Source organism: Zeus faber, assembly GCF_960531495.2.
Source record: "Zeus faber genome assembly, chromosome: 3".
Taxonomy (NCBI): domain Eukaryota; kingdom Metazoa; phylum Chordata; class Actinopteri; order Zeiformes; family Zeidae; genus Zeus; species Zeus faber.
In genome coordinates this window covers 16,383,504-16,406,113 of record NC_137190.1, presented here as the reverse complement: position 1 = coordinate 16,406,113, position 22,610 = coordinate 16,383,504, and the positions used below count along the sequence as shown (strand labels likewise).

Sequence of the window (22,610 nt, the reverse complement as noted above, 5' to 3'; positions counted from 1 at the left end):
CAGTTTTCCCACCGCACCAACCGATTGATGGATGAGGCAATCGCCCATGTGCTGCACACCACCTATGCTGCACACCACCTATGTGCACCACTATGACTATGTGACTATGTGAGATGGGACTATGTATGAATGCTGTTCATTGACTATACTATTCAGCTTTCAATACCATAGTGCCCCCTGGATCGGTCATCAAGCTCAGGGAACTTGGACTGTCCACTTCGCTGTGCCACTAGATCCTTGACTTCCTGACCAGTAGACTCCAGGCGGCGAAGGTGGGCTGCCACACCTCAGCCCCCCGCACCCTCAATACAGGAGCCCCCCAAGCCTACGCCATAAGTCCTCTGCTGTAACCTGTACACAAATACTTGTGCGGCCAAGAGTAGCTGTGGTGTACAGTGGTGCCAGGCAAACAACCTCTACCTGAACGTCAGCAAAACCAAAGAGCTGGTAGTGGACTTTCAGAAGGACCAAGCAGAGGATCTACACCCCCCTCAACATCAACAGAGCCCCAGTTGAGAGGGTGAGCATCTTCAGGTACCTCTGTGTAAACATCACAGAGGACCTGACATGGACATTACAAACAGACACTCGAGTGAATAAGGCGAGGCAGCACCTTTATCACCTCAGGCAACTGAGGAAGTTTAGAGTCTCTCGACATATCCAGAAAACCGTTTACCCTGGTGCCATCGATAGTATCTTGTCAAGGTGCATCACCGCCTGGTATGGGAATTGTTCCTCTTAGGACGGCAAAGCCCTGCAGAGAGTGGCACTCTCTGTACTCTCTCTCTCTCCAGAGCTGAACGTACCACCGGGACGACACTCACCCCCCTACAGGACTTATACAGCAGGCGGTGCAGGACCAGGGCTAAGAGGATTATTAAGGATCCCCACCATCCCAACCATGGACTGTGCCTGTGGCTGCTGTCAGGCAGATTCCTGTGCGGCCAAAAGACCAGAACATAGAGACACAGAAAGAGCTCCTTCCCCTAAGCCATCAGGACACTTAACTCTGTCACAAACTAGGACTCACCTCATAAATACTGTGTCCACCTCATTGCTGTAATAATTGTGCACATTTTATTTTATATTCCTTGATATTTATTATTTATTATATTATTCTCGGAGGCAAATTCACAAATAAATTTATTTTGGCCGCTAATAGCACCATCAATTGCGGCATCTGCAACATTTTAGCGTCCAGTTCACAAGAGATATTGCGCTAATGATATTATGACAGAGCAAACACGCTCATAGAGTTTTGCTGCTCACAGCAATCTGCCCTTGTTTTGTGGTGTCTGATAGCAATTATCCAAGTGGCAAAGCAAATAATCCGTGCGTCAGCGGGGAATGGGGGGGGGTCTCCATTGGAGAGTCATTATGCATTTACGCCACTGCTCTACACTTGTCTGTTTTACAAATTATCAGTCGTAAATAAATATAAAACTTTAAATAATTGTTGGGCGTTAATTATTTTGAGTTTACGTGTTTAATGAAAAATGTAAAATTGTAAGGAAATCCTTGGAGGGGCTGCGCCGGTGCAATGCAAAATCCTATTTTCACGTTTATGTGCAGTGACTATTGAACATTGAACTAGTATGAGTAAATCTTTAATAAAACGTGCTCTCCCCACACAGTTCATTAATTACATGGATACAATTTGTATGTATACATTTGTTTACTTACGAAATTCTAGTTCTCACTGAATCTTAATATTACAATGTACAAATGACGACAGTTGATTTAATATAACCAAGTTCCGAGCCGCTGCACGAGGAACGGCCTGAGGAGATGGTTCGATGCCATCTGTGGTTCCATGACAATTTTGACACTTTATCCCTATTCTCCATAACATTTACTTGTTTTTTCAATTTATTTTGAGTTTTATAGGAATTATGGAACCGATTTTGTCAACGTCTGTAATGCCTTTTTTGTACAAAAAAATATTCCTAATTTCAACAAGTTGCTTTTGGAATGCGTTTTGTACATATGTACTGTATGTGACAAATAAATATTTTCAATCTTGAATCTTTCTGAGAAATACGTCATTTCAGAAATAAACCTCCCATACAGATACCGTGTCTTTTGAGGATACTTTATCTCCCAGCACGCAATTGTTACTTGATCTTCGTACCAACTTTTTTTTTTTCCTTTCCTCCCATATTGTCAAATATAAAAAAAAAAAAAACTTAAAAAAAAACGGATCATTTGATGCATTGGTTGTTGTTTGGAAAGCCTCTATGTGCTACTGAAGCTCATCCCTTGCTCGGCTGTCAAAACTCTTTGAGAACGTGCGGCTGCCTGTGGCTGTGTGGATTCTTCTCAAAACACCAGCGCTGGCGTAGAAAGTTGTAAAGGATTCCACCTCAGTGGCTCCAGGACATTCTGCGTTTTAACAACATCGCTTTAACAAAATACTTCCAGTTTCTTCCCTGTGCTTTAATTTTTGATCTTAGTGTGTAACATGGAAACAGGGATGAAAAAAAAAGAAAAAAAGAGTGTATTATTAAATCAATATTAACCCCTGTCCAACTGGATGGATGATATCCTCCCAGATCCAGGATCGTTATCAGCGATATAAATCATTTAAATTAGTTAAATAATGTGGTGAATTTTTTATTTTAATCATAAGTTGATAATGTCATCAAGGCAACAAGTTGAACAAATCAGCCTGGGCTGAATAACTTAATATGAAGTTGGAAAAATGGTAAATTAAGTCAATTTCTGTCACATTCACATTTTTTTTTTCATATAGTGTGGAGATTTTGTGATAAAACGTCAAATTGGGCACAGATGTAGGTTTTTATGTTATGAGAAAATTTGGCCCCGGAGGGTCATGGCAGCCATTTATCAGAATGGCTGCCAAAAATGCGTATGCAATGTACTGTAATGTAGTCAATGTGTCAGACGACAGATGGTGATTTATCACACGATATCATTTAAAATGAATGTCAGAGGAAAAAAACAGAAAGTCAGAGAACCAAAAAGCAAGATGAACAGGACAGCGTGAGACACACCCCCAGAGCGGTGGAGGATGCTCAGTTTCAAGCTAAGCAGGGCAATATTTGAAACTACTCCACCAGCAATTGAATCATTCTGACCATTGTGTGTGCGTGCGTACGTGTGTGTGCGTGTACCTTCACAGCGCGGTACAGCAGCAGACCACACCACGTTTCCTTCCTGGATGATGCAAGTGACCTGGTCTGACCCCTGATGAAATAGTTATTGTTAAAAAAAAAATCAGGTTGACACCAGAGTCACAAGTTGGAAATGGATAATGATATAATATGTACATATTTCAATTGTGAGCATGTAAAAAGATTGCAGATGTTTCACTCCCGGTCACAGTTCCACTCCACATCTTCTCTTCTGTGTCATTATGAAAATTTTTTCATGATAGCCTTTTATAGAAACTGTGCCAAATTACGATAGAGAAAAACACCTCCAATGGACGCGCAGATTGCATTCGAAATTCCAAGTCAAAGTGCTTTTTGTGAGCAAAAAAGGGAACGGTACCGGAATGGACAAAACGGGGACAGCGGAGACCATTTTCCGGCACAAATCCATCGGATCCGATCGGCACGGGAGTGGTAAACCGGCACGGGTTGGAATTTTGTTTTTTAACATTTCCGAACAATGTCATGGACACAAAAGCCCTCGTTTCAAAGATTCCATCTTTTTACCTGCGTTCTGATGAAGCCCTGGTCGCAGCGGAAAGCCAAAGAGCTGCCTAGCTGGAACAGGTCGCCGAACCTCTGGCCGTTGACGGGAACCCCCGGGTCGTGGCATTCATTCTGACCAAACGCTGAGTAACAAGGAAAAAGGAAAGGAGGATTATGTTTTTTGGGGGGGGGGGGGGGGGGGGGGGGGGGGGGGGGTGATTCACAACAAAACAAGAAAAACCCGTTCACTTTTCTCGGACAAAAAAGCTGAACAGACCGAGTACAGTCACGATAGTTGATCGATGACATGAAATTGACAGATTCATAATCTGTCAACTCCTTTTTTTCCCCCACAGAATGCAAATTAGATTAATTAAAACACGCCTCGCTGAATAAGACGTCTCCGCTGGAACGGATCCAACCACCGCCATGTTTAGCTTATATCGCCTCCATTTCAAGGAGACGGTTTGAGGGAGGGAAAGGGAAGGTATAGACGGAGAAAGGGAGAGGGAGAGAGGAAGAGGGAGGGAGGGGAGAGAGGGAGAGAAGGGGCCGGGGAGGGGGAGTGTAGGGGGGGGGGGTAAGGGGGGAGTGTGAGATAGAGAGAGAGAGAGAGAGAGAGAGAGAGCGAGCGAGCGAGAGACAGAAATTCTAGTCATCATTGCTCTGCTTCCGTGCAGTGAACGTGTCGCAGTTGCTTTTATTTTGTATTTTTCCTTAACTAACCATCATTGGCCCTGGAAGAGGACGGCGAGTGCAACACAACAACAAACAACAACAGACACACAACAACAAACAAAAGGACAATAAAGCAACGTAATGGGAACAATAGTTATGATGCATGGCCGCCTCCTTTCACTTTCTCATTACAATAAAAAACAAACTGATCATCAGGGGGGTGTTTAAGGGAGTGTGTGTGTGTGTGTGTGTGTGTGTGTGTGTGTGTGTGTGTGTGTGTGTGTGTGTGTGTGTGTGTGTGTGTGTGTGTGTGTGTGTGTGTGCGCGTGTGTGTGTGTGCGTGTGTGTGTGTGTGCGTGTATGTGTGTGCGTGCGTGTGTGTGTGTGAGAGAAATTGCAGCGTTGCATATCGCTTTCAAAAAACGAATAACCCCCAAAAGATTCGGTTCACATGGAGAGACATCCATGTGACTTAATTACATTTGGCTGAAAGTGCTTTGTTGTGGTCTCTGCCTTTTCATGGAGCTACATACATTTCCATTAAGCTCGTTCCCTGAGCAAAAGCCCCTGATTACACGTCAAGAAGCGGGAGAAAAACATTTATTTTAGTAAAGGCTGGGAAATTCAGCAGCTGAACAGAATAAGACCACCACTTCATGGCTGTTAAATTTGTAAAGCAATGCACCAGAAAAACAAACAAAAAAAAAAAAAGTGATATGGAGAACATGAAGAGGGCCGCGTGCAACGAGGGCGGTCACAGTTTAGTTGACGATGATTGAAATGATTGTGTTCATTAAGTGCCACTATCATAGTGTAAGCCTATGGGATAGACGGTTCACGTGCGATCGAAACTCGCAAAACGTATATTCTATTTGTCGCAAAACGCAACTGACACAAACTACCCCTTGAATCTGGATGAAACCAAAAGAGAGAAAAAAAGATTTCCCAAAAGGAGCCACGATCGAACTGGAGTCATGCGGACCGTGTGGGGCCCAAGACGTCGTCGTCGGAGGAAGTGTTCAAACAAGAAGGAGTGGCGCAGGACAAAACAGTCAAATGGGTGCGATGAAGGAACGGAGCAAAGCGAGGAGGGAGGAGGACGAGGAGATGAAAAGAAGAGATGAGCAGATGAGAGATGGAACCAGGAGGGACGAGCAGCTGCAGATAGAAACAGCAACACAAGGCAGCAATCCTCAAAACTCATTTCAGCTTTAACACACACAGTGTAATTCTATTACGCTGGAGTGTGTGCGTGTGCCTGTGTGCGTGTGTGTGTGTGTGCGTGTGTGTGTGTGTGTGTGTGTGTGCGTGCGTGCGCGCGTGAGTGTGTGTGTGCGTGTGTGTGTGTGTGTGTGTGTGTGCGCGCGTGTGTGTGTGTGTGTGATGAGACGGTGCAATAAGGTGTTTTTTTTTCTCAAAGGAAAGCCAGAAAGGGAGAGTCGGAGGGGCAGGGCGGAGTGAGAGACGGAGTAAAACGGCGACGGAGGGAAAAGAGAGAATAAATAGAACGACGCAATGTGGAGAAAAGGCACGGGGCAATGATGTCGATGTAAAAAGTCAAATAACGGGTTTTGCCGTCGATTATTTTGTTTGAAAACAGACGCAGCGGCAGCAAACTGGGTAAAAAAAAACAAACATGAAAAAAAAAATTAAAATAAGCGTGGATCTTGAATATGAATTAGCCAAAAAGTGTGACCTTTGATTGAATTCCAGTGTTAGAATCTGGTGTTGGTTCCAACTCCTGTTTACAGATTCCCACGGTGATAACAAACAGATAACACTAAGCCCACAGACACACATATCAACATTCATTTATGCATTAAAATGTTAATGGCCAAATTACCTAAACTGCACTTTCCTGTGGTCCCGATACAGAATTAATTCCGGCAGAGAAATTGTTTTTTTTCCTCTCAAAAGGTGTCGCTTACAACAAAAAAAATAAAACGTGTCGTGGAGACACAAATTGTATGAATTTCACTTATTACGCGGCTCTGTGAAATTACTCAGCTCTGATTGGTCAATAGAGGCAATCGGCGGTCGGTTGTTTCCGGATAAACAACCACTTTCGTGTCTACTGGATACACAAATAGCCTATCCCATACACATAACTTTATTCCCTTCTATTTTGTACCCCCACTTTGTATTATCTTTTTGAGTCTTAATAAAATAAAAATATTTTTTTATATATATTATTCTATTCACTAACTGCATTACGTTTTAAATCAATTTGTTTCAGTTATTTAGCTAGGCAGTAATCAGGTTATCTATTATGTTCGGTTTAGTAACTATTGTGCATAATCTCCGGGTGCGTTGCAAAGATATTTCACTGCATATATGTATGAAAGTATGTATATGTATGTGACAAATAAATCTTGAATCTTTACGGACCTTCATATCACTCCGCCTACATGGTAATGCTGACACTAGCTGGTGGCGACACCTTGTGGTGATACATAGAAACGACAATGGAAGATAGTTTGCTGCGCTAGTGCAGTGTGAGCTACGTTTTTGTGGACTTGTGGATTTTTCTCAGCCGAAGCGAAGAAGTTGAAGCAGTCGCCAAGAAATTATTAATATATGATATGATATATTCTGTTGATCTCCACAGTCTGTTTTTCGCATTCATGATTTATCGCACAATTGTGCGATTAATGAGTTAGTTACACTAAAATTGCAATAGATATAACACAATTAAACACACACACACACGCGCGCGCGCACACAGGCAAACACGCACACACACAACAGCACACGCACACACCCACACACACACCCACATACACACACACACACACACACTGCTTACTGGTGTAGCTGATGTTGAAGCCCTTCCCGGTGTTGGAGTGGTCCGACTGGAACTCCAGTCTCATGATGTGTCCGTTGGAGGCGATCTGCGACGGAACGTCTTTGCCCGAAAATGTCCCGAACGTGGTCGGCTCAGAAAGACCTGAGGGCGACGCCGCGTTTCAGAAAGGGATTTATTAAGCAAACAAACGTGCGTCCAGCGGTGATTCCGTGCGGGTGAATGGATGGAATACAGTGCGTGGTTTTCAACAGGGGGCCATGGGGGGTAAAACTGAGAATCACCGGACTACAGAATGAAAACAAATGTCATTATTGCTCCATCTTAACACTGTTCCGTTTCACGTTTTTTTTTGGGGGGGGGGGGTTTTCACTGAGTTGATCCACTGTAACCGTGCGGCTAAGAACTTTTGTTTTCCTTCCAAATGAGGACACGGTTTGTTTACGGAGCCGCTTCCGAGGGAATAGAATAATGGAACATAAGCCTACCTTCATCCTTCACCAGCAGCCAATCAAACTGCGGCTCCAGCTCAAAGTCGGAGAAGAGGAGGTGGATGCGGCTGCCGGGTTCGGAGATGATCAACCACACGCAATTGAGGTTGTTCCCGTACTCCTCTGGGTAGTTGGGCGACAGGACGGTCCCCGACGGAGCCGTGAAGTTGAAGAAGCAGGAGACTGCGGAGGGAGCGCAGAAAAAAGAAAGGTTGGGAGGGTGGGAACGGGCTGCGAGGACGAGGCAAGGGGAGAAGGAGGTGAACGAGGGAAGGGGGGAACGAGGGAGGGTTCACCCCGGTCAAACGTCGCACTCTCCAAGAGCTATTTTTAATTAAGACCTCGATAAATTCAGATCGAAGACGATTTAACGACTTAAAAGCTGATATGTGTACAGCCGAGCTGAGACACAGCTGGGCTTGTCGCCAGACCACCGAGGAAGGAAGGAAGGAAGGAAGGAAGGAAGGAGCTGACTGGCTACTCACAGATGCAGCTGGGCTTGTTTCCAGACCACCATGGAAAGAAGGAAGCTAGGAAGGAAGGAAGGAAGGAAGGAAGGAAGGAAGGAGCTGACTGGCTACTCACAGATGCAGCTGGGCTTGTTTCCAGACCACCATGGAAGGAAGGAAGCTAGGAAGGAAGGAAGGAAGGAAGCAAGGAAGGAAGGAAGGAACTGAGTGTCTACTCACAGATGCAGCTGGGCTTGTTTCCAGACCACCATGGAAGGAAGGAAGCTAGGAAGGAAGGAAGGAAGGAAGGAAGGAAGGAAGGAAGGAAGGAAGGAACTGAGTGTCTACTCACAGATGCAGCTGGGCTTGTTTCCAGACCAACGGGGAGGGTAGGAAGGAAGGAAGGAAGGAAGGAAGGAAGGAAGGAAGGAAGAAAGGAACTGACTGGCAATTCACAGATGCGGCTGGGCTTGTTTCCAGACCACCATGGAAGGAAGGAAGCTAGGAAGGAAGGAAGGAAGGAAGGAAGGAAGGAAGGAAGGAAGGAACTGACTGGCTACTCAGATGCAGCTGGGCTTGTTTCCAGACCCCCAGGGAAGGAAGGAAGGAAGGAAGGAAGGAAGGAAGGAAGGAAGGAACTGACTGGCAATTCACAGATGCAGCTGGGCTTGTTTCCAGACCACCAGGGAAAGGAGGAAGCTAGGAGGCAAGGAGGCAAGGAAGGAAGGAACTGAGTGTCTACTCACAGATGCAGCTGGGCTTGTTTCCAGACCACTGGTTGTTGTGCTGGCAGGTGATGCTCCGCTCCCCCACCAGCTCGAAGGCGGCCTGGCAGGAGAACGCCAGCACGTCGCCGTGCAGGAAGTGCTCTCCGCTGCGACGCCCGAACGAGGGGACGCCGGGGTCCCCGCAGCCGCCCCGGTCGATCTCTGCACCGGACAGAACCCAGAACCCCCCGTTCATTTCCACTTCCGTTCCGGGCTTTCGTCCGGAGCGACGGACAAGTGCACGCATTTCGCCGGCGGTGTCCGAGAAGAAAAATGCGCCTGATCGCTTATTTACGGCTATTTCCATCTCTTTATGCGCGGACTGTTAAATAGCGCCGAGCGTGCGGGGAGGTGCTTCCATCCGGCTCCCCTTCACTACGTGCAGGCACACAGAGTCACATTTAGGAAGCATGTTTGGCAGCCTGCCGGCCTCCGCGGTAGGGAACACAAGAGGAACAACATCGATCAATGTTTTCACGTGGTGACATCGCATTACACGGCAGCTTCACAGGCACGCACACGCGGACGCGCACGCACACGCACACACGCACACACGGACATTCTCTCTGTCTGTATATACACATCTGTACTTTCTTGGACCTGGCGTCCCTGTCCCTGTCGTAAAGGGGAATGCCACCCGTTTTTTTCAGCATTAAAATTGCCCAAAACTACCCCTCCCACCAACCCCCAAGTTGTTACGTGCTCCACAGAACTCATTTCCACACTTTCTGTATCTGTGGAAAGGGCAATCAGGCCAAGCGATAGGCTGTGACACACCATCCATTAATGGATTAATGGAGAATCCCGGCTCCATTCAAAACAGCCCCACTTGAAGATGACATTTGGCTCGTTTTTGCTCTTCCAGGCAAATGCATGCGCAATATTAGACAGCCAGCGCTGTCAGACAGTCAGACAGTCAGGCAGTGAGACAGTCAGACAGTCAGACCGTCAGACAGTCAGACAGTCAGACCGTCAGACAGTAAGGCAGTGAGACAGTCAGACCGTCAGACAGTGAATTAGTCAGACAGTCAGACAGTGAGACAGTCAGACAGTGAGACAGTCAGAACGTCAGACCGTCAGACCGTCAGACTGTCAGACTGTCAGACAATGAGACAGTCAGACAGTCAGACCGTCAGACAGTGAGACAGTCAGACAGTCAGACCGTCAGACATTGAGACAGTCAGACTGTCAGACAGTGAGACCGTCAGACCGTCAGACCGTCAGACCGTCAGACCGTCAGACAGTAAGGCAGTGAGACAGTGAGACAGTCAGACCGTCAGACAGTCAGACCGTCAGACAGTGAGACAGTCAGACCGTCAGACAGTGAGACAGTCTGACTGTCAGACAGCTTGTGTTCCACAACAGAACAAATAATCGTATGATAATATGAAGCACCTTGATTTTCCGCCCTGGCGACTTTTCCTCTCACTCTTGGGGCTTCACCTTGGCTGTGATGTGCCCTCTTTTGGAGTTCAGAGTGTAGTAATTGGTCCTATCGACCACATAAATACTCAGGGGGGATAGTTTTGGCTTTTGATTCATTTGTCTGAGCATTGGCATCAAACTCTTCAAAATACAATTTGGAGAAATGTCCGCGTCCTTGTTTTCCCCCCGTCCCGTTCCCTCCGTCAGCCTCCGCAGAAATAAAGGGATCACAATCAATTGTTCTCTCCTCCCCCATCGCGTTCACGCTCCGTCTTTATTTATTTTCTTGTTTTCTTTATTTCTCCTTCGTTTTTATTTTTTTTTTCTGATCCATTTAGTTTCATATTTAAATAAATGGTGTTTATCTCTCCCTCCCTCCTTTTCCTTTTTAAACTCTGGCATCCCATCAGCAGCCCGCTACCTCGGAACATGCTTCACTGTGCTTCCAGATTTGCTTGGGGAAAACAGCACGTCTTGAGGTGAGTGATCGATGTGCGCGTGTGCGTGTGTGTGCGTGTGTGTGTGTGCGTGCGTGTGCGTGTGTGTGTGTGCGTGTGCTTGTGCGTGTGTGTGCGTGTGTGTCTTTGCGTCTGTGAATCTTTGTAAAAGTACTGCTTTTTGATTCTTGCGGGGTTAAGTGTCCCTGTAAAGCGGCAGGAGGGTGTCACGAGTGTGCGTGCATGTGTGCGTGCATGTGTGCGTGCGTGCATGTGTGCGTGCATGCGTGCGCGCATGTGTGCGTGCATGTGTGCGTGCGTGCGGGAGAGTGTTTTTGCGCAGCCTACAGCCATTTGTCACACAGATGAAGAGTGTCAAAGTGGATTTCAGATATCTCGGTTCCCACCGGTAAACCTGTCATTACGGCTGCTTCTCTACGGCTCTGTCTGCGGCCATTTCCTAATGCTTTTATCTCCTTAATTCGGTGGCTCTCGACGAGGGGGGCCGGCCGTCCCCCCCCCCCCAGGGGCCCTAAAACGATGAATAGTTAAACCTCGGCGTTATTTCATTTACAGGATATCAGCATCATTAGAGAACGTATAATAATCGACAGTCCACCATGGTATAGGCAGGTGCGGAGGTTTGGACTAAGTCGTACTGTATCCAACAACAAGATTGGGGTCCCAGCGACACAATCGTCAGATAACGACGATCTCAGATGATCGTCTCTGTAATTAGTTTCTGTCGACCCCTGGAGGGGACGAGGCGCCGTCGCGAGCCGCGTGTTTCCGACATATCATTTCATAAATAAATATCATTTTTCCGGGCCGCGTTTGCCGGCTCGTCCCGGCGACTCACCGGCGGGCGTCACTGCGGTTTTAGTCCCCGTCAGAGAGACACACAGCTTGATACGAGCTTGACATCACTCGCCGCTTTGGACGCCGTCCAAAAAAATAACGACGACAGAAACAGCGCCGCGGGGGGAGAACGCTGACGGAGATGGGAGGGGGGGGGGGGGGGGGGCGGGGGGCGGTGGGGTGGAAGGTTTCCCGAGGGCTGATAACGGCCTCTAAAGATGATGTGTGCGGAGGGGCGACGGCTGATGGAGGCTCCTGGAAGTCAGGGGGCCCCGACGGAGGAGCGGACCGCCGACCCCAATGCTCCACCCGGCGGTGGCCCGCCCGCGTGCGGGTGCCGCGTCCTCTGCCCATTTTTATTTTTCATTTTTATTAATTTTTTTCCTCAGCTGCGCACCGGAGGGAAGACGGAGGCTCCGCCAAGCATATGAGACGGAGCGAAGCGGCTGCGAGGATCCCCGGCAGCGGCGTGATGTCACCCTGTCCCGGCGGGGGAGTCCCCCTCCCACGCAGCTTTTTAACATCGCAGATTTATTTTTTTTTTCCCCCCACAAAAAAAGGAAGAGCGACGGAGCCCGGAAAAAAGATGGAGCGGGGAGCAGCTGCACGCTGTTACGGCGGAGCTGCTCGACGGCGTTTTGGAACAGAGAGAAGGTTGGATGTGTAATTGCCGGAGATGAGTATATATTAATATATACACATAAAAAATGTACTGCTGTACAAGTATGTACTGTATCAGTAATACAAGCAGAATTTTGTACTGTGTGCGCTGTTGCTGAGGACCCATTTGTGAGCCCTCGCTGTCACAGGGGGTGAAGCCGGGTGAAGCTGTTGGGGTGGCGTGGTACAGTTTGCGAATCGGGGGAATGTTGACACTCCCTGCTGACGGAGTGATGCACTGCAGCTTGTTTTTTTTCCCCGTGGTCGGCGGAGGCAGCTAAGCACACCGTCACGGGCGAGGGGAGGAGGGACTCCGCGACTCCAGCCGCTGATCGGCGCCGCTTGAAGGGGGGGGGGACACTATCTGCAGGGCAGGTGGAGGTGCGGCTCTCCTCCCACCCCGAGGTCTTGGCTCTTTAAAGAGTGAGAAGAACCTGAAAGAGCGCTGCTCCTCCTGAAATACATTCTTATCGCTGAGCTCCAGATTGTTCGGTACGCACGTAGACGGTCCATGAGTCCACGGGCCCCCTGGGCCTGAGAACATCGGAGGGGCCCTCGACCACCAGCTCTTAAGCTCGCACGCGAAACAGCCTGAAGACTGGGGCGTCAAACCTTACCAACCATGCAGTATACAAAGGCTCTTAGGACCTTGCATAACCGTAATGAGCCAAATAAACGCTCATCCTTTTATCAGAAGACATGATTCTAGAGAATTCTGGGACCGCAGGAAGTAAATGGGCACTTGAGACTAACATCCACTGCTATTCAGCCAACTGAGTAATCCCTTGCGGGGCCCATAGTGTTCAGGTAGCCACTGTCTGCGTTGCCCGGCCATAGATGTCTCACTGTTTGTGAGGGCTCTGGCTTCATTTTCACGGGGCTCAATTTTCTTGAGCGCCCCTGGACTTTTCCGGCTTTTCCATCAGTGGTTCGCTCATGGCAATCGGAAACAAACAAAACCCAAATAAGGCAACAACAACAACAACAGCTAGTTCCATCTCTCTGAAGAGGAGAGTCCAGAGGCGACCTGCAGCAGGCAGAACAGCAGCCGGGGCGGTGGAGGCGTGGAGGGCCCGTGGCTGCGGGGCCGGGAGACGAGGTCGGGCGGCTCCTTGGGCTTTGACTGCCGCCGAGCTATTTATTAATCATGTCATTTACCAGAGTCATGGGGAGGGAGGGTTTTTTTGGGGGGACCTTTCTTATCTAAATTAACAAGGAGTTCTTCACGAGAGCCCGGTACCTGAATTTGTTGTTTATTTCCAAAAGTAAACTTTACTATTTTATTATTGTGTCAATTACGAGGACCTGCACGAGCTGACAGTGTGGTCATTATGTAATAGCTTAGTATTTTGGCTTTGGATATTATATAGTGCCAAGGTCTACCCACCCTGCTCAAGTTTGAACACACATGCACGCACGCACGCACGCACGCACGCACGCACGCACGCACGCACACACACACACACACACACACACACACACACACACACACGCACGCACACAGACATTTGATCAATGTGTGTTAGACGCTGAGTGTGAGATGACAGCTGCACACCAACACACTGATATCCACAGGGGCACATGCACACAACCGTGCACAGGCCTCGCACGTGCACGGACACAACACTCTCACGTCGAATGTGAGTTTCTTTCACATGAAGAAAAAAACAAAAAAACAGTTGGTCATTTGCGGGTCATCTAACACTAATACTGTTTCTCTAGGATGAAGAGACATTTATTTTCTCTTCATTTGTGTTCACTGACCTTGACAGCACCTGATATACAATAAAAACACACACACACACACACACACACACACACACACACACACACACACACACACACACACACACACACACACACACACACACACACACACACACACACACAGACACTGTGTCTCTGTGGTGCTCGTCCACACCTGCTGAGCCAATAACCTGGTACAGGCGTCATTCTTTACGGCCACCACACCATCAGCAAAATGACTTTATCAAACAACTAAGCAGAACCGACAAATACAAGCTCTCTCTCTCTTTCTCTCTCTCTCTCTCTCTCTCTCTCTCTCTCTCTCCCTCAATCCTCCATCACTGTTTTGTCTCGCCTCTTTTAAAATCCCATTCTCTCCATCCCTCCTGTCTCCCGTTCCATCCTCATGTCTTTTATTTGTTTGCTTTAATTCTTCCCTCTCTTTGCGACTCTCTCCCTCCTCGTCTGTCAGCTCTTCTTTTTTATCTCTCTTTTTAGTGTCAGCGCTGCCACAGTGTGAAACCTCATCAAGCAAAATATGATTAAGTCATAATTTGTTTATATCCTTTGTGTGCCTGTACCGGCATACCCCCTGCACACGCGCGCGCGCGCCCACACACACACACACACACACACACACACACACACACACTTCTTTTTTTTCCACCGTGTAACCTTACACAATGTTTATCTGCAATTATTCCAGGCCAGGCGGGTTAAACAAGGTTTGAATGTCAACATGTCACACATTCATCATCGTCTTTCACCATTAAAACAACCAGGCCGGCAGAGCTGTGACTTTCACCGCTCGTTCTGCGTGCGTGTGTGTGTGTGTGTGTGTGAGTGTGTGTGTGTGTGTGCGTGCGTGTGTGTGTGTCTGTGTGTACAGATGTTACCTTCGTAGGCCGCCTTGAATCCCTGCGAGCCAATGGTGTCGTCTGACTGCAGATGGAGCCACATCTGGTTGGACAAACTGACGATGAGGTCGGGAACGCTGGAGCCTGTCAGTCTGGAGATGAGGGAAAAATTCAATAAAAACACAAATTAAGATATGAGACGCGAACCCTGAAATATCTGGTATCACAAAAGCAATATCAATAATCAACTTCCATTGAAGTAATCAAATAGTATCTACAGTATCTTAATCATGACAATATGGTATGTTTGTTCCAAAGCGAATAATCCACATCGAGCTGCATTAGTCTGCAAAGGATCTCTTTGATTGGACTAATTTGAAAAGAAACATCTTCAAAGAGAGCTTGAAAATGAACTGCCTTGCATCGCACAACCTCTTGTGTTTTCAAAAGAAGCATTTTTTTTCAAATAAAGCAGTAATGCTTCTTCTTCAAAGAACTCTCATTACACTCTGATGTAACTGATACCTAGATATTGTAGCTCAAAGGTGCCTCCATTTAGCTCACGTTATATGCATAATATGCATCGAACATGTGTTAATAATGTGATGTTATAATATAATTTAATATAATATAATATAATAATATAATTAATATAATGTAATATAAAAATAATGTGATGTTATAATATAATATAATATAATATAATAAAAAATAATGTGATGTTATAATATAATATAATAATAATATAATATAATATAATATAATATATTATAATATAATATAATATAATAAAATTGTGATGACATATGATATAATAATATATTATTTCATTTATACATATACATATATTATATGTATATGTATAAATAAAATAATATATTACATATCTAATTGTAAGTATCTAACTAACTGTGAAAATGTGTATTATTGTATACTATTTTCATGAGACATAGAAAAGCCAACGTACTTCACAACAAGAATCGAGTCCATCTAATCAAATTGAATTCAGCTTAAGATGAAGTGTAAAAAGACGTGGGACAACTTATTTTAAAGCCTTGAGTTTTAATTAAAAGGTCTACTTACTTCAGTCTACTTTAAAACAGATCACATTTGGGGTGGACCTGAGGTCACGAGGCACCATCATCGGTAGTAGCACTCAGGGCGTGAAGTGGGAGTGCGCTCACCGCTACACGGTGCCGGCACTTCCCCGGTTTACTCTCCGAGCAGTGTGACTTATTTCTGAGTAGCGCCACTTCTTATGCACCACGCTTTGCAACAGTGTTTATTCCTAACCTTTCGCTGACCCTCTCCCTCTCTCTGTCTCTCTATCTCACACCCGGGCACGCACGCACGCACGCACGCACGCACACACACACACACACAGATCTGTGTTTTGTACTTTCAGACAGCCATTATAATGGAATAGGAGCGACACATATTTATATTTATGTGCAATGTATAGCCTCTACACAGCTATATCAAAACTATTACTTAATATGAATAATAGAACTCTGCGGCAGCCTCTACAGTCCCTCATTTACCCAGCATGCCCTGGGGCGGGCTCGCTGTTATTTCAACGCATCACTTGTTGCAACAGAGGAATATGTTGTGGAGCGCTGTACTCCCTGTGTTCTGCCGGAGCGGCGTTGCCTTGCTAAACCCTGTTCCTGAACGTCTGAACGTCAGGCATGTTTTGAGGGTTTAAATATTTTTTTTTGGGGGGGGGGGGTTGCTGTGTCTAGCAATGTCGTTTTATCATTTTTATTTGGATTTAAGAACTGTAATGATATATCAATAAAAACTGTCTTTGTCTACTATCAACGCCTGTCTCCAAGGGCACCAAGAAAGACCTTTTTTTGAGTTGAGAAGCGGTGGGAGAAATAGTTTTAGTAATAATGTGTAACAATATTACATAGTAATAACAGTATGGATACAGCTGGTTGTTGTTCTTACACGTAGAGGACCCTCCGCGTGTCTCCGATCTTCCCTCCGTCTCCCACCGTCAGGGTGTCGTATCCTCGCTCCAGGTCAAACTCCTCAAAAGCCAGCTTTATCACCTGGAAAGAGGTGAGCCTGCAGTCAGTCACGGCAAAATGTAGATGGAGCAGCGAAAAAAAAGTGTTTTATGTTTCCAGAACTTTTCACTTTTTTTATTTTTATTAAATAAAGTTTACATTCAATAAAATAAAAAATATGCTTAACTATTTTGATTCGGCTTGAATATAGAACAGAAATAAAGAACGAGGATGCAGGCCCTTTTATTTATGCACCTTATTTTGAAAACACAATTCCTTAATATGTATAAATTGCAGCATTTCAACACTGGATCAATTTTAAAGATTCTGACGCTTATCAGTCGAGTTGACTCGCCATGAGAAAAAATTTGAAGGCGCTAACTGGATGAAAAAAAACAACAAGCTTAATAACATTTCCTACAGCAAGCTGAAAAGTTGCACACACCGAAACCAAACCGTGCATTCAAGAACGCGCTCATGTCTAACCTCCATCTGAGAATGTGTGTGTGTGTGTGTGTGTGTGTGTGTGTGTGTGTGTGTGTGTGTGTGTGTGTGTGTGTGTGTGTGTGTGTGTGTGTGTGCATGCGTGCGTGCGTGCGTTTCTGAGGTGGAATTTTGAGTATCCCTTGTGTGTCCAGGCAGATGTACTGTAGTAGTGGTGGCTCACAGTCACAAGCAAGGCGGCATGGTGCAGCGTGGGAGGGCTTTTTTTTTGTGTCGTTCAAATAGGAAACGGAGTAGCATCAGTTCATTTAAAATAAAAATAAAACACACTGTTCTTAAATGTTTTCTTTGCAGAAATGGTGAACGAGGACGAGCAGCGGATTGCCTTCGTTTATGCGTCCGGCCCTGCAACACAGAAAGTTACGCTCGTCGTGTCCCCCATCGTGTGTGAGACTGTGTGGCCTTCAACAACTGCATAGAGCGTTGATGCCAGCGGCCGGCCCCGAGTCCAGCTTACACTAGATTCGTTTTCTTTTCAAAGAAGAAAAAGAAAAAGATAAATAGGGGAACTTTCCGCCACACTGCTATTAATGACACCCTACATTAATTTGGTTCCAAAACAATGTAATGGTTTCGGTTCCAGGGTTATTTTTGGCACACGCAGATGACAGGTTTCGTTGAAAGCTAATGTGTTTGTCAAAATCAGAATCAGAAATAAGAAAACAGCCAAATATACAGAAACAGCCAAAAATTCAGAACATAAGTAGCCAACACATTCAATTATAAAACGACAGAATATACAAAGTGGGATTCTACGCACAGGATAAATTATCGCTATAGGTGCATAAAGTATGAATTATTACTGTACCTACTAAATTATTACTACAGTCTACAGTGTCATAACATGTATGCATGTAGATATAATGGTCCAGGCCAGAGAAAGAATCAACAACAACATACAACTGTTGAGACGTGGATTTTGTTTCTTTCAAAAAGATGGCGGGAAGCGAGCGGCGTTACTATGAGCGACGACAAGCAGCGGAGCAGCTCAGTAGGCAATTCTAAATATTATTTTTTAAATACACTCCATACATTTCCCAAAACTCCAGTCGAAAATACTTCCAGCGGCTCAGTCGGTAAACTAGTGCGACCGTGTGGAGGGATCACCTCGGGGCACGATTAGTGCCTCTGAGAGTCTGACAATAACGCTCCTCACACTCGTGTCCTAATTTCTCACGGGGCATTTCTTTGCCACTTAAATCCCCATTTCAGCAGAGGTTCGGCTTTATCGAGTCCAAAAGACATTACCAGCACTTTGTTACCCAAAGCCAAGGAGTATTTCACCCCGGCAGCAGCTTAAATGACCTCCAGAAAATGGCTGTAACCCTTCTTCTCCTGCCCTCAAGGAAACCCTTATTCATTCATTTATTTTCTATTTTTTTTTTTCACTCGGTTTGTGTGACGGGAGCGGTGCAGATTTTTAAGCGCTGCTGTAAAATGGGCCAGAGTTAAAACCAAATGGCTATTCTTCATCTCCGGTGCCCGGGCAGAATGTTGAAAACAAAAAAACAAACCACAATGATTGGAATATGGTCCAACCCCACTTATCACAGCAAAACATTGATGTTACAGCAAAGTCAAATTAATGTATTGCAACGCAATGTACAGAAGTAATTAAACATCTTTATCAATCACATTAAAGACGTTTCACCATTTAGATTCGATTAGAGTCAACTAATTGTCATTGCACAGAGCACAAGTACTAGGCAACAAAATGCATTTTTCCGCATTTTACCATCCTAGTAACTGACGTATCTATTTATTATACGTATTTATACCCACAGCCATACTAGCAGGCATGCTGCCCCAGATAATACATTTGAACTTAATTTGTCCTGTGCTTAGAATCACTTTTTGCATAGTCTGTATATTTTTGCATACATTTGGGAGAACCTTTAAGTATTTTTTTGTATATTTGTATATTTGCTGTTTTTGCGATATTAGACTGTTATTATGATTATTATGATTATCATTATTATTATTATTATTCATTTTTATAATGCAAGTTGTAGTAATTGTAGTAGCATGCACCAATCCCCACAATGACAAATTCCTTATATATGTAAATGTACCCGGCCGAATAAACGCACTCTGATTCTGATATCAGCGGCAACTGGGACTCCGCAACAAGAGAAACGGTCGCCCATCTGGGTGCCTGACCCTACAAGTTTGCTGGTTGAGGACCACTCCACCCAGTAAAGACCCCCAGTGGCACCCACAGAAGGTATCTTAATGGGGATAGCTAAATGGAACCAGCCATTATTCCAGGGTTGTAAATGCAGAAAAAACATTATATCATCAGATCACTACATTCCCCATTTATTTCCATATAACATATAATGGCACAATGTTTAATTGGAGGATTAAAATATGATCATCAATCACTAGAATATCATTTCACTTTATAGACACTCTTATATGATCGTCTGCTTCCAGCCAGGTTCTCACTTCTAAATTTTAAGTTTTCTCCCAAATCAAATTCTAGCTTAGGGATTCAGAGAGCTTTTGATTAATAACAAATAAAGGTTATTGTTTAAAAAAAAAACAGCAGCAACAAACAAATCAAATGAAAACAATGCAAAAAAATAGAGGCGGGGGCAAGGAAGAGCGCAGTGATTTGAGTTTGTGTGTGTGTATGTACTGATGTGTATGTTTTTTTCTGTGTGTGTGTGTGTGTGTGTGTGTGTGTGTGTGTGTGTGTGTGCGTGCGTGCGTTGGTGCATGTGCGTGTGTGTATGTCCTCATTCTTCCCCACTTTCCCCAAATATCATGCCAGTTGTTGAGGCACGTAGCTTTTGTTCGGCTGTAAAAACAATTTAATGAACAACCTAAAGCAAGACTGGAGACAAAGAGAGAAAACTTCATTTTAATCAGAACACACTGGAATGTGTCTTGAGTAGAAATGGCGGAGGCAGCGATGCGCCGTCGCTGCCGCTGCCACAGTCACAGTTTGAGATTTTTATTCCCCCAATAAATTACTTTTGATCGGTCAGAGAAATAAGAGCCAATAAAAAGAGGCTGAAGCCTTGGCTCCAAGGGATCATTCCGCTTTCTCCGCCCGACAAAGGAAATTTCATCAATCAAATCCATTACAGAAAACTCAGGGGCGAATTCACAAAGGAGGGATTGCGGCGGCGAAGACGAAGCTATCTGCGCCGTCTTCCCGTCCGATGCGCGGAAGATGTTGTGCTAATGATCATGCCAGCGCAAACACGGCCATGAAAAAATACAATTTTAAATAAAGGCAGTGATGCCGATCTGCTCCCTGCGGCATCAGAACGTGAGAACCTGTCAAGTTAAACAGTGGGAACCCCCGCATTGGCGCCGCACTGGGGGCCAAAATCCGCATTACGCGTACCCCGTTGTGCTTAACCCCCCCTGGGGGCGCCAGACCATTTCCATTATTTTCAAATCCCAATGTTTAACTTGACAGGTTCCCATGTTCTGATGCCGCAGGGAGCAGATCGGCATCGCTGTCTTTATTTTAGTTCGCGCAGTTACCACCTGGTCTCTGCAGACGGTGACAGCGTCACTCTAACTGCGTGTGGCTGTTAGTGCTGGTGTTTTGAATTGGACGCTACCTGCAAAGAGGCTCATTTGCATAGAGAAGGGCCAATTTTGCGGCAAATATATGAATAACACCTCATTTAAATACGCCCAAACAGCACCGCAGCTCTGGGACGCTATTTGCGTGGCAGCGCAGTTCCGCTTTTCACCCTTCGCCGGTGCTTCGTGAATTAGACGCCGGGCTTTTCCCGTTCCGTTTTTTTTTTTTTGCGCCGGGTTGAGCAGCCGCAATTTTTTTTAGTTCGCCCCGATGATCTGTAATCCATACTCCGCTGATTCCGGCGAACAGCAATCAACGCGATGCCGACTACCGTACAGGATCTAATCAGGACGCGGGCGGGGGAGTAACAAATTTCTCTCTCTTGTTCTGCTGTTAATTTCTCTGGGGCATTCCTTCGCTCGGCTAATCACATATTCTGGAGCTACAGTACCTCTGCGGGTCAGCGCGGCTCGTCAGAGTCATATAAACCACATTTATAACGCGCTGAATCCTGTACATGTATGATCGAGACGTATAGTGACTTTTCCCAGGTGTGGGCAGGAGGGCTTATGTGGGGACATTGCTCAGGATAATGAGCCGCCCCTCAAAACACGTTTTAATTTTAAATGATTAAGATCTTTTCCTGTCTCCTTTATGACATCCGTTACGGCGCAATAATACGCCCTGGCTGTCGCCGCTCCACGTTCCGCAGATTGCAAAACATGCTCATTGTGATAATGATTGGAGGTGTTAATATGTCAATATATTTTAACGCTTGTTTGGAATCTTGAGGGAGAGTTTCCTCCGATAATGTATTCTTTATCGCCGCCGCCGCCGCCTTTCTATCGCGTTTTCCTCATGGGTTTCTGCCGTGACAAACACATTTCCAGCTGAGAGACATAAAGCAGCGGTAAATCCGCCCGTCCTGGAAGTCCCTGGAAGTTCCGGGGATAGCTGCGGCTGAGGAGAACGGGAACGACGGGGGAAGCAAGTGGCCACCGCCCGGCGAAACGACTCCCCGGCCGAGCCTTTATATCTCCTTAAAGTCACACCGCAGCCGCTGTTGACCTGCTGCACACTTTGGGATAATAACAAACATCTCCGAGTTGACGGCTTTTTGTTTGTACTGCCGGACTGCGGCTGCACAGTAATGGAGTTCAGAGACGTATACCGCATGCAGAAGCACAGACCTTTCTCCCGCCGATGAAATAGACCAGCAAGGAACACGTGCATAGGAGTATAAAGTGAAAAATACACTTTTCTTAAAAAAACAAATAAATAAAAAATAAAATAAGGAAAAAAAACACTTTTCTGTTTCACCGGATACCGGGTGTATGACCAAAAAGCGGAGAAAATACATTAGCAAAGAATGAGGCAAGCAAACCAACTAACCCATGGTCGCCAACCCATGGTCGCCATATATGGTCGAGCTATCTACAAACTGTGCTCGTACACCTCCTACATTAAGACACGTATTTATCCCGGTGCTACATTCCATGTTATACACAGACAGAGGAAAAAGAGCAAAAACATCAAATACAACCGCAAAACGATCTCAATAAGCCAATAAGTGTTTCTCTTTAGTCCTAATAATTACATTTTCAGAAGGTAATCTGTGGTACATTCCCGTCATACCCTTCCTGCTCTCTGAGTACTTCGGTACAGTATAATAATAATAAAGTTGAATTAAATTGAAATGCCAACGGGACTATAT

At 45.6% G+C, this 22,610-nt stretch overlaps 1 protein-coding gene across 1 annotated transcript in view; it reads right to left on the bottom strand.

The window, feature by feature from the left end:
- The window catches only part of LOC307228611 (CUB and sushi domain-containing protein 1-like), a gene marked incomplete at its 3' end in the record, with an annotated part of 336,038 nt that overhangs the window by 131,737 nt on the left and 181,691 nt on the right, over positions 1 to 22,610 (bottom strand). Inside the window, exons 10-16 of the mRNA XM_079998326.1 lie at positions 16,784 to 16,887; positions 14,870 to 14,982; positions 8,827 to 9,009; positions 7,629 to 7,814; positions 7,144 to 7,284; positions 3,681 to 3,802; positions 3,135 to 3,207 (exon numbers count right to left, since the gene is read on the bottom strand). Of these exons, the coding sequence (XP_079854452.1) occupies positions 3,135 to 3,207; positions 3,681 to 3,802; positions 7,144 to 7,284; positions 7,629 to 7,814; positions 8,827 to 9,009; positions 14,870 to 14,982; positions 16,784 to 16,887 (922 nt within the window). The remainder of the gene's footprint in view (positions 1 to 3,134; positions 3,208 to 3,680; positions 3,803 to 7,143; positions 7,285 to 7,628; positions 7,815 to 8,826; positions 9,010 to 14,869; positions 14,983 to 16,783; positions 16,888 to 22,610) is intronic.